The 14814-nt window shown below is 52.1% G+C and overlaps 1 protein-coding gene and 1 pseudogene across 10 annotated transcripts in view; both read left to right on the forward strand.

The window, feature by feature from the left end:
* The window catches only part of HDAC4 (histone deacetylase 4), a 176731-nt gene extending 173053 nt beyond the window's left edge, over positions 1-3678 (forward strand). For all 10 annotated transcript variants that reach the window (XM_048308840.1, XM_048308841.1, XM_048308833.1 and 7 more), the window contains 2 exons: positions 159-300; positions 769-3678. In XM_048308840.1, the coding sequence (XP_048164797.1) occupies positions 159-300; positions 769-808 (182 nt within the window). In that variant the 3' untranslated portion in view covers positions 809-3678. The remainder of the gene's footprint in view (positions 1-158; positions 301-768) is intronic.
* Positions 2983-12819, forward strand: LOC125328542 (annotated as a pseudogene).
* The last annotated feature ends 1995 nt before the right edge of the window (positions 12820-14814 follow it).

Raw genomic sequence — 14814 nt, forward strand, 5'->3', positions numbered from 1 at the left:
GAGGTGGGAAAGGAGTTACTTTGTGAGCACCTAAGGCCCTTGGAGTGAGAGTCGGGATCAGACGAGTCTTCCCTGGGCAGTTCTGAGCCGGCGGCTGGGTTTGGGAAAGCAGGAGCAGTCATGGTGCCCTGATGGCCCTGTTGTCACCTCTCCCCCAGGCAAGTACTGGCATTCCCTGCAGCGTTTCGCCTCCACGGTGGGATATTCCCTGGTGGAGGCCCAGAAGTGTGAGAACGAGGAGGCGGAGACGGTGACGGCCATGGCATCGCTGTCGGTGGGCGTGAAGCCAGCGGAGAAGAGGTCAGTGGTTTTCCATCCATCTGTCCATCCTCACATTTCCGGCTCCGCTCAGGCACGAGGAGCCGCCTTCCTGGTTAATCCCGTCCCTTCAGCTACTGCTGCTGCGTTCCCCACATCCCCTGGCCTCTGTGGATTCCCAGAAGTCCTCCCGGGCTGCAGGAGAGCAGCAGAGCCATGAGCTCTGTGGCTGAGCCTTCTGCTCCGAGCGTGGCTTTGGACCACGAGAGGGAATTTATTTTGCTGTGGAAAATGTTAACGTTGCCCAAGTGCAAACAGATTGTCCAGAACCCCTTTGTGGTGGCAAGTTTAATTCCAGGTGAGCCAGCTGATCCGAGCTGGCGGGGTGGGAAGGTGATGGGAACATGAGGAGTGAGACTTGGCACCACACATTGTCCAACTATGTCATGCCCAACCCTCTTTTCTCTCTCCCCACCCTCTCCGACCCTGCCTGGCTGTGCAATCCCTCAGACCTGAGGACGAGCCCATGGAAGAGGAGCCTCCCCTGTAGCATCCACCTTCGAGCTGGAGTTCTCCTGTCTGTTCGTCTTCGTCTTGAAGCTCTGCCAAGAAGCTTTCTCTTGTTACTCCTGCGTCCTGTCGCGGTTATTTCCCGAACACGGAAGGACAGCCAGGTGTAAAGCAAAGCAAGCGACACAAAAATCAAATCTCTCCGCATCTTTGAGTCTCTTTTTGCCGAAAAACCGCTGGTGAAGAGCAGCAAAGGACTGACACGTTGGGCACTCTTCCTCTGGTCCTCACCGGGAGCGGAAAGAGGAACGACGCCCGGGAAGTCTTTGGCAGAGTTGCCAAACAAAAACAAACAAACAAACAAACAAAACACAAGAATAATAAAGAAATCAAAGATTCAGCAACACAAATCAAACAAACCTTAACGTAAAACTGGTGCTTACAAAGTTGATCACCCACAACTGAGCAATCTCCGCTTGAACCACTCGACCCATCGTGTACTTTCATTTCTTGGATATTTGGAAATGGCTCTTGCCTGCCTGTGAGTCAACGACAGCTCTTGTCGGAACGGGAACGTTGGGAGATGATGGTGAATTTTTAACGGGGAGGGACAGGGAACAAGGGACTCATCTGACACCTAAAGGAAAGGGAAGGAGAAGGGGGGGGAACGGTAGCCCGGATGGAGTCGGCTTTATTGTCTCCAAAGCCATCTGAAGATGAGTTTGTGCCTTTTTTTTTAATTGATGGATTTGGTGCAGCTGGATTTTCTGAAGTTTGAGGAACAATGCCTTAAGTAAAAATTAATTTAAAAAAAAAAAACAACAAAACACACACACACACAAAAAAAAAAAAAAAAAGGAAAAAAAAAGAAAAAAAAAAAAGAAAAAGAAACCACAAAGAACACAGCAGTTCCTGAATATTTTTCCTCTGGTTGGGAAAGCCAAGGACTGCCATCAGGAAGGAAGACTTTTTGGCTTGTGCTGGCATGATGGTGGGAAGCAGGCATCAGCTGAACAGAGCGTCTCCAAAAACTGTCGACAAGTTTGGATTTGTTTTGTTTTCTTTCATTGCTGTTTCAGAGAAAAAAAAAAAAAGGAAAAAAGGAAAAAAAAAAAAAAGGAAAAAAAAAAATTAAGGTAGTTGCCAAAAAAAGTGGCAAATACTGTTGGGTCTTTGAAATTCAACCATTTTTAACAACCAATTTTCAAATGTTTTCTCTCTCTTCTACATTATCTAGTAATTGAACTTATCAATTTGGTTGTCGAAGCATGTATTAGACACAAATGCAGGTTTTAAGACTGGAATGCTTTTTATGAAAAGCAACTAGCATGAGATATTGCTTAAATTGTTAGGTATAAATATATATGTGTGTATAATGTATATTCCAAATGTATTCCAAGCTTAGAAACCGGATTCCTATGAATTATTGAGAAAAATATTTATGATGCATTTATAGAAAACCAGAAAAAACTATATGTAATAAATGCATACTCTTAACAGTAGCCATTGGAAGCTCCCTAGGGACAGATTTGGGAATTGGAACGTCAAAGGTGCTTTTGGAAAAGGATCCAGGTTGAAACTCGAGGACTTTTCAGGCGACAGGTTGGGAAGTTTTTCAGAAAGCCAACACTTTAGCCACTGGGCAACTACCCTAAACATTTGTATTTTAATTTAAGGTTTTTAGTTGTGATCCTTTTCTAACAAAAACGAGAAAAAAAAGAGTTTTTTATAGCAAAGACGCTGAATTTGCTGTTAATTTTTATATGGATATTTCCTGAAACCCTCCGGAAGCCTTGTTTGTGTGACTCTGACATTTCTTTTCCATTTGGCAGGTTTCCTTTCCGAACGGCAATAGCATCTAAACCTTTCTTCCTCCCTCTTTTCTTGCTTGTACATGGATTTTCCTTTTTTTTTTTTTATTTTCCTTAATTTTTTTTTTTTTTTTAATTTTTTAATTTTCCCTATGATTTTCTCTCCTTTTTCCTCAACTCTTTTGTACAGTGAGCAGCTTTCTGCAGGTGTAAGGAACTGTGGGCAGACCGACAGAGTTTATTTTTTTCTGGGAAAGGGGGCGGTTTTTTACCGAGGAGGAGGAGGAGGGACCGTGATGGGCTCTTTTGTGTGCCGATTCCGACTGTATATTTCCTCAGCTCTCTTGTCGTAGCTCTGTAAAGAAAATAAGGAATTTTCTTACCTGGTAGCACTCGGTGGGCGATGCCTTTGTCCGGCCGTGGCTCCTGGCGCTGCCTGCCCTCGGCAAGGCCCGTTGGACACTCCGGGACCACTGGCGTTTTCTCTCCGCCGGACACGCCCGCAAACTCCCCACCTCCTCTCTCCCTCTTTTTCTCTCCTCTTCTTCTTCTTCTTCCCGGCGCTGGGAGGGGTTTTAGAGGTCTTTTTTTTCTGCCCCCCACCCCGAGGAGGTCGTTGCCTCCCGGGAAGGCCGCGAGCCCTGCCACGGAGAGCGGAGCGTCTTGGGTGCCCGCTCCCAGCAGTGTAGGACAGCACATCCCTCTTCCCAGCGCAGCTTCCCCCTAACCACCCTGCTTCCATCCTCTTCCCACGGTGACTGGCGGGGCCGCTTCCAGTAACTTCTGTTCTTTCCAGTTCTCGAAGCAGCTGCTTTCATTCCGTTCAGGACTCGCTGGCGGGAGGAATCGGGAGCGTAACCCCACGCGTGAGCGAATGCAGGAGGCTTTTGTTTCCTTCCTCGATTTCTAGCGCAGTTTCAAAACCAGACACTACAGTATTTGAGTTGTGCAGACCCAAGTACATCCTAGAACCCCAAAAGCCCCGGTTGCAAGGCTCGTCCTCAGCATATCCTAACCCTCCCCCCCCCCCCATCCTGGGGATATTGTGGTTTGGGGTCTTTGTCCATCCGACCACGCTGCTGCTGTGATCCCAAATCCATCCGGCTGCCGAACCTGGTGACTGGCGTGGGGTTTTGCTCCCTGTGCCGTGGGCAGTGCCCCTGTTTACACCTCCCTTTGTGTTGTCAGCTCTTCTCCGGAAGGTTTTTGACATTTCTCCTCCCGGTTCGTGGCAAAGCTTTTTCCTTCCTTTTTGCGTTCCCGGGAGCCACCGGCCGACCGTGCTGAGCTGGTTCCTTTGGAAAATCCGGAGGAGCTTGTCGGGATGCCACCTTCCTTCCTTCCTTCCTTCCTTCCCTTCCATCCTTGACCTCAGCTTTTTTGCCGGGGTGGAAAGATTTTTCCCGAGCCGTCAGAGCTCGTCTCCTCCAGACTCCCGGCGACGTGGATTTTGTTTCGCAGCATCCCCCTCTTCCCTGGGAACGCTCTGCCCTGGGGCGTGACCTTCCCTGGGGATGCTCTTCCCCGGGGATGCTTTCTGGGGCCGGCGCAGGCACAGAGAGAGGGGAGGGAGCCGTCGTTTTGAGGCTCTCCAGGGTTTTTTTCACCTTTTTGAGCCATTAAAGCTTCTTCATTTCAGATGACTTTGCCACGGGGCGGCCGTGCCAGTGGGGCGGGAGCCCGGGATGCTCCCGCACCCAGCACGTGCTGCCCAGGGCATCCTTTGTACCTGCTTGGGAAGAACAGGAACATCTTTCAGTCCTCTTTACAGTGAAGTGAGGCCCAGTTTGCAGTACACAAGTAACCATTGGGGGGGGGGGGGTTGTTGGGGTTTTTTTTTTGGGGGGGGGGTTTTTGTTGGTTTGGTTTTTTTTTTTTGTTGTTACTTTCGATACAAAACATTCCTTTTTTTATTAGTGACGGTCATGTATTCATTCCATTCTTCCTTTTGTAAACTTTTTTGGGCCCACGTTCTTTTACGGGCATTGATATATATAAATATATATATATAAATATATATGAATATATTTTTTTAAGTTTCCTACACCTTGAGGTTGCATGGTCTGTAAGGTTGGCATGTCTTTATATTGTATACAGATTTTGCACGCCAAACTGGCAGCTTTGAAAACGATAACAAGAAAAAAAACAAAAACAAAAACAAACAAAAAAAATTATAAGAGGTGGTTTGGGGGTTTTTTTGGGTTGGTTTTTGTTTTGTTTTGTTTTTATATTGGTTTTTTTTTTCCTCTCGTGGCATTTGCGGAGACTAAAGGTTGGGATGTTGTTGTCACACACACACACACTCACCCACGCAGCAACACACAAAGGAAGGAGAGTGGGAATTCTTTTTTTTTTTTTTTTGGAGTCTTACTGAACTTAATAAGAAGAAATTGTGCTTTTTATTGTTAAAAAGAGTAAATAAAGGAAAAAAAAAAAAAGGACTACTTAAACATTTCTCATTTTAAGAAGAAAAGAAAAAAACTAAGACGTTTATCTAGCACTTGTGACTTACCAATAATAGAGTTTATTGTATTTATGTGGAAACAGTGTTTTTAGGGAAACTACGCCGAACACACCAAGTAAACTGCCTGTGTCATTATTATTATTATTATTATTGTTATTATTATTATTATTTCCCTTTGGGTTGGTGTTTTTGCTTTGATTTCTCGGCTGGGTGGGGAGGTTGGATGCATCCCTTGTGTCAACACACGGAGTCGTTCATTCCGAGGAGCCGGACGGACGGACGGACGGGGAGGACTTTAAGGAGTTAACTCTTCAGCACAGCTGCGTTAACTTTTTTAAGAAATTACTTTTACATGATGTATTATTGCTCGGTTTCACTTTAAGCAGTCGTGTACTGTGCAACACTGTGGTTTAAAAACGAGACTTTACAGCGAAAGGCAAAACGTGTTTCTTCATTGTCACGAAGTTGGGCTCGTTCTCAGCTCATCTTCACTTTGTCTTTGATATTGATGATGAAAAAAGAAAAAAAAAAGGTATCCTATTGAAAGAAAATAAATTAACACTTTTTCTGTGCTCCATAGTGGAGGCGCTATTTTCCAATTTATGAGGATGACAAACTTATATATATAATATATATATAAAAGTGGGGGCGGGGAGGGGGGGGGGAAGGGGTTGAAACATTATTCACCCGAGAGCTTATTACAGATATGTAGTATCAAAAAGTTGTAACTATATTATATTCTACTTTATACCTATACATGCTCAGTATGACGTCACCATTGGTAGCAGCTACCGGTTTACGCTGTAATTTAGACACAATTTCACTCTTATTGTATGGACCCTACTTTCAGTGATGGTAGCATTCTTTGTGCTCGATTTCCCGATGGTCCTTTCTTTTAAATCGGTGGAGTTGGAATATTTTTTCTCATTCTTGTTTTTTCTTTCTTTGGTTTTCTTTTGTTTTTATTTCATTTTCCTCTTTTTATTTCGTTTTACCTTTTTTTCTTTTTTTTTTTTTTACTGGCCAATGGTGTCTTTCTCTGACAGTACCGACTTCAATTTCAACTTTATTAGGAGTCCAGTATTTTGTACCACATTATGACAACTTGTTATTCTTGTGGTGTAAATAAAAGAAAAAAGTTAATTATAGTACCACCCAGGTTTCTGCTGCTGATCTTCTTTCCTTCCTTTTCTGGAATGGGACGTTTCATCTGCTGGGTTCTTGGTGTCCTGGAGGGGGGTCTCGGTGCCAGAGTGGCTTTTTTGAGAAAAATACACCCGTGTCTACCTCGGGGTGTTCATGGAAAAGTTCCCAGAGCTTCCCAGTTCCTTGTGGCTCCCAGGTGCGTGTTGAAAAGTGCCTGCAAAACAAAAATTGAGTTTCCAGGTGAAGCAGCTCCACCTTTATACCTTTCATGGCCTTTTTCAGAGTGTTTTCCCTCTAATTGGCTTCCTGGTTGTTCCTGGAGCCCCCTGAACCCTCCAAAATCCAGCTGCCCCATGTGCATCGCCTGGAATTGTCCTCTGCTCGCGGGGGAAGAGGCCACACTCCAGTTCTGGGCTCCTTCCAGTGACTCCCAGGAGAAGCAGCCAGGTTGGTGTTCACGGGCTCTGCAGGGCTCCTCGTGGGAGGGGCAGGGGGGAACTCACAGGGAGAACTTGGGATCATCACAATTCCCTCAGCAGTGAAGCTGCTTCAGCACGATTCATGGGAATCATGGAATGGTTTGGGTTGGAAGGATCCAGGATGTCCCATCCCATCCCATCCCATCCCATCCCATCCCATCCCATCCCATCCCATCCCATCCCATCCCACCCCCTGCCATGGGCAGGGACACCTCCCACTATCCCAGGCTGCTCCAAGCCCCAGTGTCCAGCCTGGCCTTGGGCACTGCCAGGGATCCAGGGGCACCCACAGCTGCTCTGGGCACCCTGTGCCAGGGCCTGCCCACCCTCCCAGGGAACGATTCCTTCCCAATATCCCATCCAGCCCTGCCCTCTGGCACTGGGAAGCCATTCCCTGTGTCCTGTCCTTCCATCCCAAGTCCCTCTGCAGCTCTCCTGGAGCCCCCTTAGGCTCTGAGGTCTCCCTGGAGCCTGTATTTGTGGCAGATGTGGGTGTGGTGATTGTTTTAGGACCATGATCTGGGGCTTCCTCCAAGCCTGGCTGGGAGGGCACCTGCAGCTCCCTTGAGCAGAGCCAGGGGGGCTCCTCTGGGCAGAAGGCTGGGAAGGGGCTCGCAGGAGCTGGGGGAGCTCCTTTCTGGGAGTGAAATCCCACTGCTGGGCGATCCAGCTGAGGCAGAGGCCTGGTTTTGGGGGGTGGGGGCTGTTTCAGACATGATCCCAGTCCCTGTGCCAGGCATAATCTCACCTGGAATGCTCTGAGCTCACTGTGGGCACAGGGACACAAACCTGAGGGGAGGGAGGGTTGAACTCGAAGCTATGGCACCTGCTGCTTTAGCCATGGGGATTTTTACAGCCAGAAATCTGTTAATCCCAAGGAAAACAGCATCGTCCTGCAATGAATGTGATCCAACACCATTCTGAGGTGGTTCCCTCTTGGCTCCTCCGATGTGTGCCCGTGGCTGGGTGTGAGGGATGGATGCCTGGCCTGGCACTGGGGTGAGTGATGCCCCACACCCTTCCCAGGGTTCTCCCAGGGTTTCATTTTCTTCATTTCACTTGTTTTCCTAATATTTTTGAAGGAGGAAGAGGCAGCTTCTCCCTCTGGGCAGCAAGTCAAGGCTCTGTGCTTTAGATGGATGTCTGTGGCAGTGGGAGCCCTGCAGGGGGAAGAGCAGGGTCCAATATTAAATGTACAACCTGAGCACACGGTGGGCAGGAGTTCAGTCTGTGCCAGCAAAATGTCCTGGATTTATGATGGGGTTTGGATCTGTGTGGAGTGGAAACTTTTTCCTAAAAAGTGCTGGTGCAGGGTTCATCTCTTAGGGGGTTCTCTGAAGCTCTCTGAGGGACCTGGGAACTCATTTGTTTCCCCTGCCTGGATCTGATGTGTCGGTGTCACTGCAACTTTGTCTCTGCAAAGTTGTCCTGGGATAGAGAAAATGCTTGGAAAAATAGCATGTGGGGTGAAATTCCAGGGGATGTCAAAGGGACTGGGAGTTCCTGGCAGGGAGAGGCTGGGAAGTGCTTCCCACTGCTTCCCTGGAGGAAAAACCTGTGATAATTGATGGAAAGGTGCAGTAACAGGGTCACGTCCAGGAATTTAAGAGCTTTCTGTCTGGGTATGGGAGGAAAAGCCAAAGCTGGCCCAAGGAAGGAGAAAGTTCATGACAAGAGGGACACGGAGGGGCTGGAGCGTGTCCAGAGAAGGGAACAGAGCTGGAAAGGGGCTCAGCCTGGAGCAAAGGAGGCTCAGGGGGAACCTTGTGGCTCTGCACAAGTCCCTGACAGGAGGGGGCAGCTGGGGGGGGAAATCGGGCTCTGCTGCCAGGGAACAGGGACAGGAGGAGAGGGAACGGCCTCAAATTGCACCAGGCGAGGAATTAGGGAAAATGTCTTCCCTGAAATGGTGGCCAGACCTTGGAATGGGCTGTCCAGGGCAGCCACCACCCCTGGAAGGGTTCCAAAAGCGGGCAGGTTGTAGCCAGGCCCTCACTCACTCCCTGCAGCAGGATGGGAGAGGAAAGGAGAGGAGAGGGAGAAGTGGGAAAGCTTGTGGGTCAGATGAGGACGGGTTAGAAAGTGCAAGGGCCGGGGGGTCGAGCAGGAAGAAAAATCCAAGGGAAGGGCTGGCAAACCATCCCTGAATGGAAAGCGGCTGCTGCAGGAGCTGCTCAGGGAACAAACCTCTGGAGGCGCCTGAAATCCAGGGCTCCCCAGCAGGGCTGTTTGCAGAGCAGGAGAGGATGAGTTTTAAGGACTGTGGGAGTGCTAAAAACGCAGCTCCCCGGGGTGTGGGGAAGGCACAGTCTGCCTTTTTTCCAGCAGCACAAGCTGGCAAAGCCAATTCCTGCTGAGGATGGGGAATAGATTCCCGTTTCACAGCTGTGCTAATGGAAGGCCTCAGCAGGAACAGAGCAAATGCCGCACTAATTACGGGCTCTGAGGGAAAGGATCCTGCCTGGGGGACACACAGAGGTGTCTTCTGGATGGCCACGAGGGAAGAGCAAACCTCTGCCCACGTTTACAGCAAATGGAATGATTCAGTGGCAGAGGGAAATGTTTTGGGCCAGGCCTTGAGGGAAGGTGGTGGCGCAGGCTGCTCTCTCCAGGGCTTCTCTGCCTGGCCAAGCTGCTGCTCCTTGGAAGGGAGTGTAGGAGGTTGAAACAAAAGCACCCCAAAATCTCACTCCTGCACAGCAAAAGTGGGGAAAACACTTCCTGTGTAGGTTGGATCGCACAGCCGGAGCATCAGTGTGCACCAGCCACAGACAGGTGCCCTTTATCTGATTTATTACCCGTCTTTTGAGCCTTTTGCATCTATTTTTTTTATCAATTCATTCCCCTGCCCCAAGGAGGAAGGTTTGGAATCACAGAATCACAGAAAGGGACTTTAAAGATCATCTTGTTCCACCCCCCGCCATGGCCAGGGACTCCAAATTCAGTGCAATTAAAGAGGGGAAAAAAAAGGCTTTTTACTGTATTTAGGAGGATGAGGGTGCAGACAGAACTGTGCATTTGTGCTGTATCAAGGCACAATTATCCAATGGTCACCAGCTTCAGAGCGCCTGCAGGAACAAGAAACCTGTTTTCCATTAAATCAGGCAGGGGACGGGGAGCAATTCCTGGGCTTTAAAGGTGATTAAATACCCAGAGTCCTCGAGCGAGCTTTCAGAATTTCACTCTTCAATTACAGGTTCGAGTTTGAAAGGGGGGGGAAAAAAAAAATTAAAGAAAAAAGAAGAATTCCCTCCTTCCCCACCAGCACAGAGCAATTCCTGCAATCCTCCCCCAATCCCCGTGGATAACGCAGCCAGCCCAGGCTTAGCAGCTGCCTTTGAGCCGGCTGGGTTCAGCCGCTGGTGAGCGGCAGGAATTTCTGGAGCCCGTTTATCCAGGAGGAGGTCCCGGCCCCCAGCCCAGCCCAGCCCAGCCCAGCCCAGCCCAGCCCTGCCCTGCCCAGCCCAGCCCAGCCCAGCCCAGCCCAGCCCAGCCCTGCCCTGCCCAGCCCAGCCCAGCCCAGCCCAGCCCTGCCCTGCCCTGCCCTGCCCAGCCCAGCCCAGCCCAGCCCAGCCCAGCCCTGCCCTGCCCTGCCCAGCCCAGCCCAGCCCAGCCCAGCCCAGCCCTGCCCTGCCCTGCCCTGCCCTGCCCAGCCCAGCCCAGCCCAGCCCAGCCCAGCCCTGCCCTGCCCTGCCCTGCCCTGCCCAGCCCAGCCCAGCCCAGCCCAGCCCAGCCCAGCCCAGCCCAGCCCTGCCCTGCCCTGCCCTGCCCAGCCCAGCCCATCCCTGGCAGTGCTGCCCCGGGGCTGCTCCCGAATCGTTCTGTGCTGCAGCAGGAGGAACAGCGGGAGCGAAAGGGATGGGAAAAGTGGCTTTGGGAAAGGTGGAGAGAACTCCGTCTGGGAAAGGGAGGGAAGCTGAAGCGGAGACGGGGTGGGGGAAAACTCCGCTGGGAGCATCCCGAGCACATCCCGAACCCTGCCAAGCCTGGGGAGCAGAGGGAAGAGGGGCTGCATCCCCCAGCTGTTTTTAGGGGATGTCTGCAGGATGGGGCAGCCAGGTGCCCAATCGCAGCTCCGAGGGATGCAGCCTGGGAGGAGGATGAGGAGGAGGAGGCTGTGGAATACCTGCACACCCAAGCCACAGAGCGGCTTCCTGTAGCTCTGGCTGGAAGCTCAGCCAGGCCTGCCTGGTTCCCCCTGGGCTGGTGGATGGTGGCCCCTGACTCGCTGGGACACTTTCCCTGGTTCCAGGGGACAGGGGATGCTCAGCCTGTGGCTGGTGAGGCGGCTCCGTGATGGGGATAACAAATTGCCTTGGCCAGGTGGATCTGCTGGGCTCCAGCAGGGCCCTGTGCTGTGCCAGATCCCGGGAGTGCTGAAAACGAGACTGGAATTGAGTTATTCCGGGCGAGCTGCAGGCTAATTCCTCTTTCATCTAAAGCCTTCTTGTGTTTGACCTCTCTGCCCTTTATCTGCGACGGGAAATTTGATTTGCACTGTTATTCCAAAACAATTCCTCTCGCTCCCCTTTGTGAGGCAAGAAAGGCAGGACTTAGGGCTTAAGTATCCAGGGCTGCTTCCCAGCTCTGTGGTGGGGAGGCTTGGAGGGGGATGGAAGGGAGAGGAATCCAAGCAGGGCAGGGAAGTGTCTGCAGGTTCCACCTGGGCTCCTCCAGAGCGCATCTCGGATCCGCTCTGGAGACAGCTGGAGCGGGCCCTCATTCCCAAGGATCCTGGCTCCCCGTGCTGGTGCTGCCGGGCCGCTCAGCCCGTCCTTCCCGGGGCAGGGCCATGCAGCTCCCCGAGCTGAACCCTGCTGGCCTTCTGTCTGGAGGCGGGGAAGTCACTCAGGAACACGGAACTTGGCGGCTCCCAGCAGTCGGAAGACATGGTACCTTGGATTTATCGTGGAATCATAAAGGTTGGAAAAGCCCTCTGAGAGGCCTGAGTCCAAGCATTCCCCCAGCACTGCCAAGCCCACCACTGACCCGTCCCCACGTGCCACATCCACGTGGCTTTTAAATCCCTCCAGGGATGGGGACTCCACCACTGCCCTGGGCAGCTGCGCCAGTGCCTGGCCTCCCTTTTTAGGGAAGAGATTTTTCCCAATATCCAACCTAAGCCTTCCCTGAGGGACTGACGTGGCAGTGGCCTGTGTCAACCATGGGTGCAGGACAAGCAGAGGTCATGCCAAAACCCTGAGGGCTTGCAGGAGAGGTGGAGATGGATTTTATTCCTGCCATGTGGAGCCCCATCCTTCTTCCCTGTGAGGGTGGGCAGGCCCTGGCACAGGGTGCCCAGAGCAGCTGGGGCTGCCCCTGGATTCCTGGCAGTGTCCAAGGCCAGGCTGGACATTGGGGCTTGGAGCAGCCTGGGACAGTGGGAGGTGTCCTTGCCCATGGCAGGGGGTGGGATGGGATGGGCTTTGAGGTCCCTTCCAACCCAGACCTTTCTGGGATTCTCTGATCCTCCTGGGCAAAGCTGAACCATGTGGACAACCTGGATTAAGGTACCTCTGGAGATGTCCAGGTGAGTTTTTGCTCTTCCCCCTTCTCCTACTGCAGGACAGGTTTCTCCTCCTCCCTTGCCCTATCTGAAAGAGGTTTTGCCTCGCTCATCCTCAGCTCTGGGATTTTGGGGAATTGGGAGATTCACAGCAGAGCAACTTCCAAAACAAGGAAATGAGAAGTTGTGGCAGAAATGCTCTGAAAGATGCCTTGGCTGGCAGTGCTCAGGGGCAGCTCTCAAAGCAACATCTTTCTAAAGAAGCTTAAAAATAATCTCCCAGCTGTGCTTTGGGTTGGGTTTTTTTTAATTCTCTTGCCCCTTGGGCACGATCAAAGCTGTGAGCTCAAAGGAACATGTCGTATTTTGGCTGGTTGCTGGAAAAGCCAAGAGGAGCAGGAGGAGACACCCTGGCTGCCACCAAACCCATCTGTTGGCTGAGCAGCACCACACTCGTCCTGCTGGGTGCCTGGGGAGAGCCAGCTGGAGGCTCAAGTGCTTTCCCAATTTTTAGCTGGATTTTCTTCCTTTCCAGACAACTCGGACTGTGCTTGGAACCTGTCTGGCAGCGTTTGGCTTCCTGCCTGCTTGGAGCCAGGGCCTGTGGAGATTAATGACATGGAAAATGAGGAATGCTGGCCGTAAAACTCTGTGGGGAAAAGGCAGCTTAGGGAGGCAGCCTCTGGTGAGGTGTGTGGCTGCTTCAGGGCTGGGGTTTGGGGAGGCCAAGGCTCTGGCAGCTCTTCTAACAGGATTATTGTCCCCATCCCTGGCAGTGCCCAAGGCCAGGCTGGACATTGGGGCTTGGAGCAGCCTGGGACAGTGGAAGGTGTCCCTACCCATGGCAGGGGGTGGAATGGGATGGGCTTTAAGGTCCCTTCCAACCCAAACCATTGTGGGATTCTGGGATCTTTAAAAAAAAAAAAATCAACTCATGAAGGGGCTGGAGCGCCTTGGGTACAGCAAATCCTTCCCTTCCCCTCCCCTCCTGAAGGAAATGATCCGGGTTTCTGCAGGTGAGGACCTGTTTGGGATATCTGAAGGGGCGGGCTGTGGCCTGGCTGTGTTCAATCAGCTGGAGAGCAGGGGTGCTGGGTGAGGCAGCCCCTCCAGACTGGCCCCACCAGCTCTCCCAGCGAGGAAAGGGAGTCCCATTCCTGGCACAGCAGGAAGGCTCAGCTCCAAATCACCTCGTGCAGTGCTGACAGGGCAGGGTGATCAGGCTGGGAAGGGCCGCTCTCACACCAGTGAGAAACCAGCGCCTCGGGAAGCTGCAGCCACGATGTCAGCGCTGCTTCTCCTCGAGGCTGAAAGAGGAGAGCTGCTGAAATGCAGCTTCCCAGGCCTGTTTGTGCCCAGACAAACCTCCTCTCCAAGGGGAAAATCCCCTGGGTGCAGGGGCATCCCTCCAGCAGGCAGCTACGGTTCATTCCCAGCAGGGGAGAGGAAACCCGTGAGGATTGTATCCGGAATTTTCCGTGAGCTCTGTTCCCATGAGGGTCCCCCTGGACCTCCCTGCACCCTGGGACACCCCCCTTCACGTGTGCATGGGCTTCACCTCCTCCTGGATTCTGCCTGCAATCCGTGCAGCACGGGAATTCTGGGTCATGAAAAGGGGTGGCCTATGGGAAGGATCCCTAAATCACGCTGGAACTGGCATCCTAAAGCCTTCAGGCAGCAGGGGCAATGCCAGCACCCCCTGACTCCTGCCAGAGCTCTGGCTAAAGAAGAGGAGAGAGCCCTTCAAGAGTGGCCGTGCCAGGAGCCTTTATTCATTACAAAATTCACCTAGGAACGTTCTATTCATTACAGAATTCACCTAGGAACGCTCTATTCATTACGAAATTCACCTAGGAACACATTTGAGGCCTTGTTGTCCTAAAAGAAGGGGCCTGGTTGCCTCTTGCTGGAGCAGGGCAGCTTGGCCATGGCCAGGGAAGGAGGATTTGAGGCGGGGCAGCAAAGCTGGAGGAGGGATCCATGGTTTGGACAAGGGAAGAGGGAAAAGGGGATTTCCAGCTGTTTGTGCTGCCTCTCTCCAGCGGGATGGGTGAAACGGGGCTGCAAAGCCACGTGTCTGATCTGGAGGGGAAGGAGCAGCAGTGCCACAGCTCAGGGTGGGGCCAGCTGGGTTCTCCTGGTGTTCCCACCCCCCTTTATCCAAAGGGAGAGACAAACACTGCCTTCCCCCCTTTCTCCCTGTCTTAGGCACAGCTCCCAGCCTGTGCAGCGGTGGCAGGCAGCAGGCCCAGCCCCTGGCTCAGAAGAAAAGGTTTTCCACGTTCCTCCTGCAGTTTTACCTCTCTGCTGGTCCCTAAAGGCTGTCCCTGCGCAGCTCCAGCCCGGAGCATCCCTCGGAGTAGGGGCAGGTACGTGATTTTGGGGACCCTCCACACCTCCTGCCTGTGCTTCCCAGCATCCTGCTGGGGCGGTGGATACAGGGATGAGCCGCAGCAGCGCTGGAGGAGCTCGGGGGGCAGGGATTTAGGATGCTGGGGCACTTTCTGATCGTGACCCTGTGAAGGTGTGGGAGGAGGGACGGGGCTGTTTGAAGTCCCAGCCGCCTATCTTCCCTTTCCAGCCCCTTGAGCCGAGGCTGAGCTTGATGAAATCAGCATTTCCTGGCTGGAAGCGGGGTGA

This window comes from Corvus hawaiiensis, chromosome 7 (assembly GCF_020740725.1).
Source record: "Corvus hawaiiensis isolate bCorHaw1 chromosome 7, bCorHaw1.pri.cur, whole genome shotgun sequence".
In the NCBI taxonomy this organism is placed as follows: Eukaryota; Metazoa; Chordata; class Aves; order Passeriformes; family Corvidae; genus Corvus; species Corvus hawaiiensis.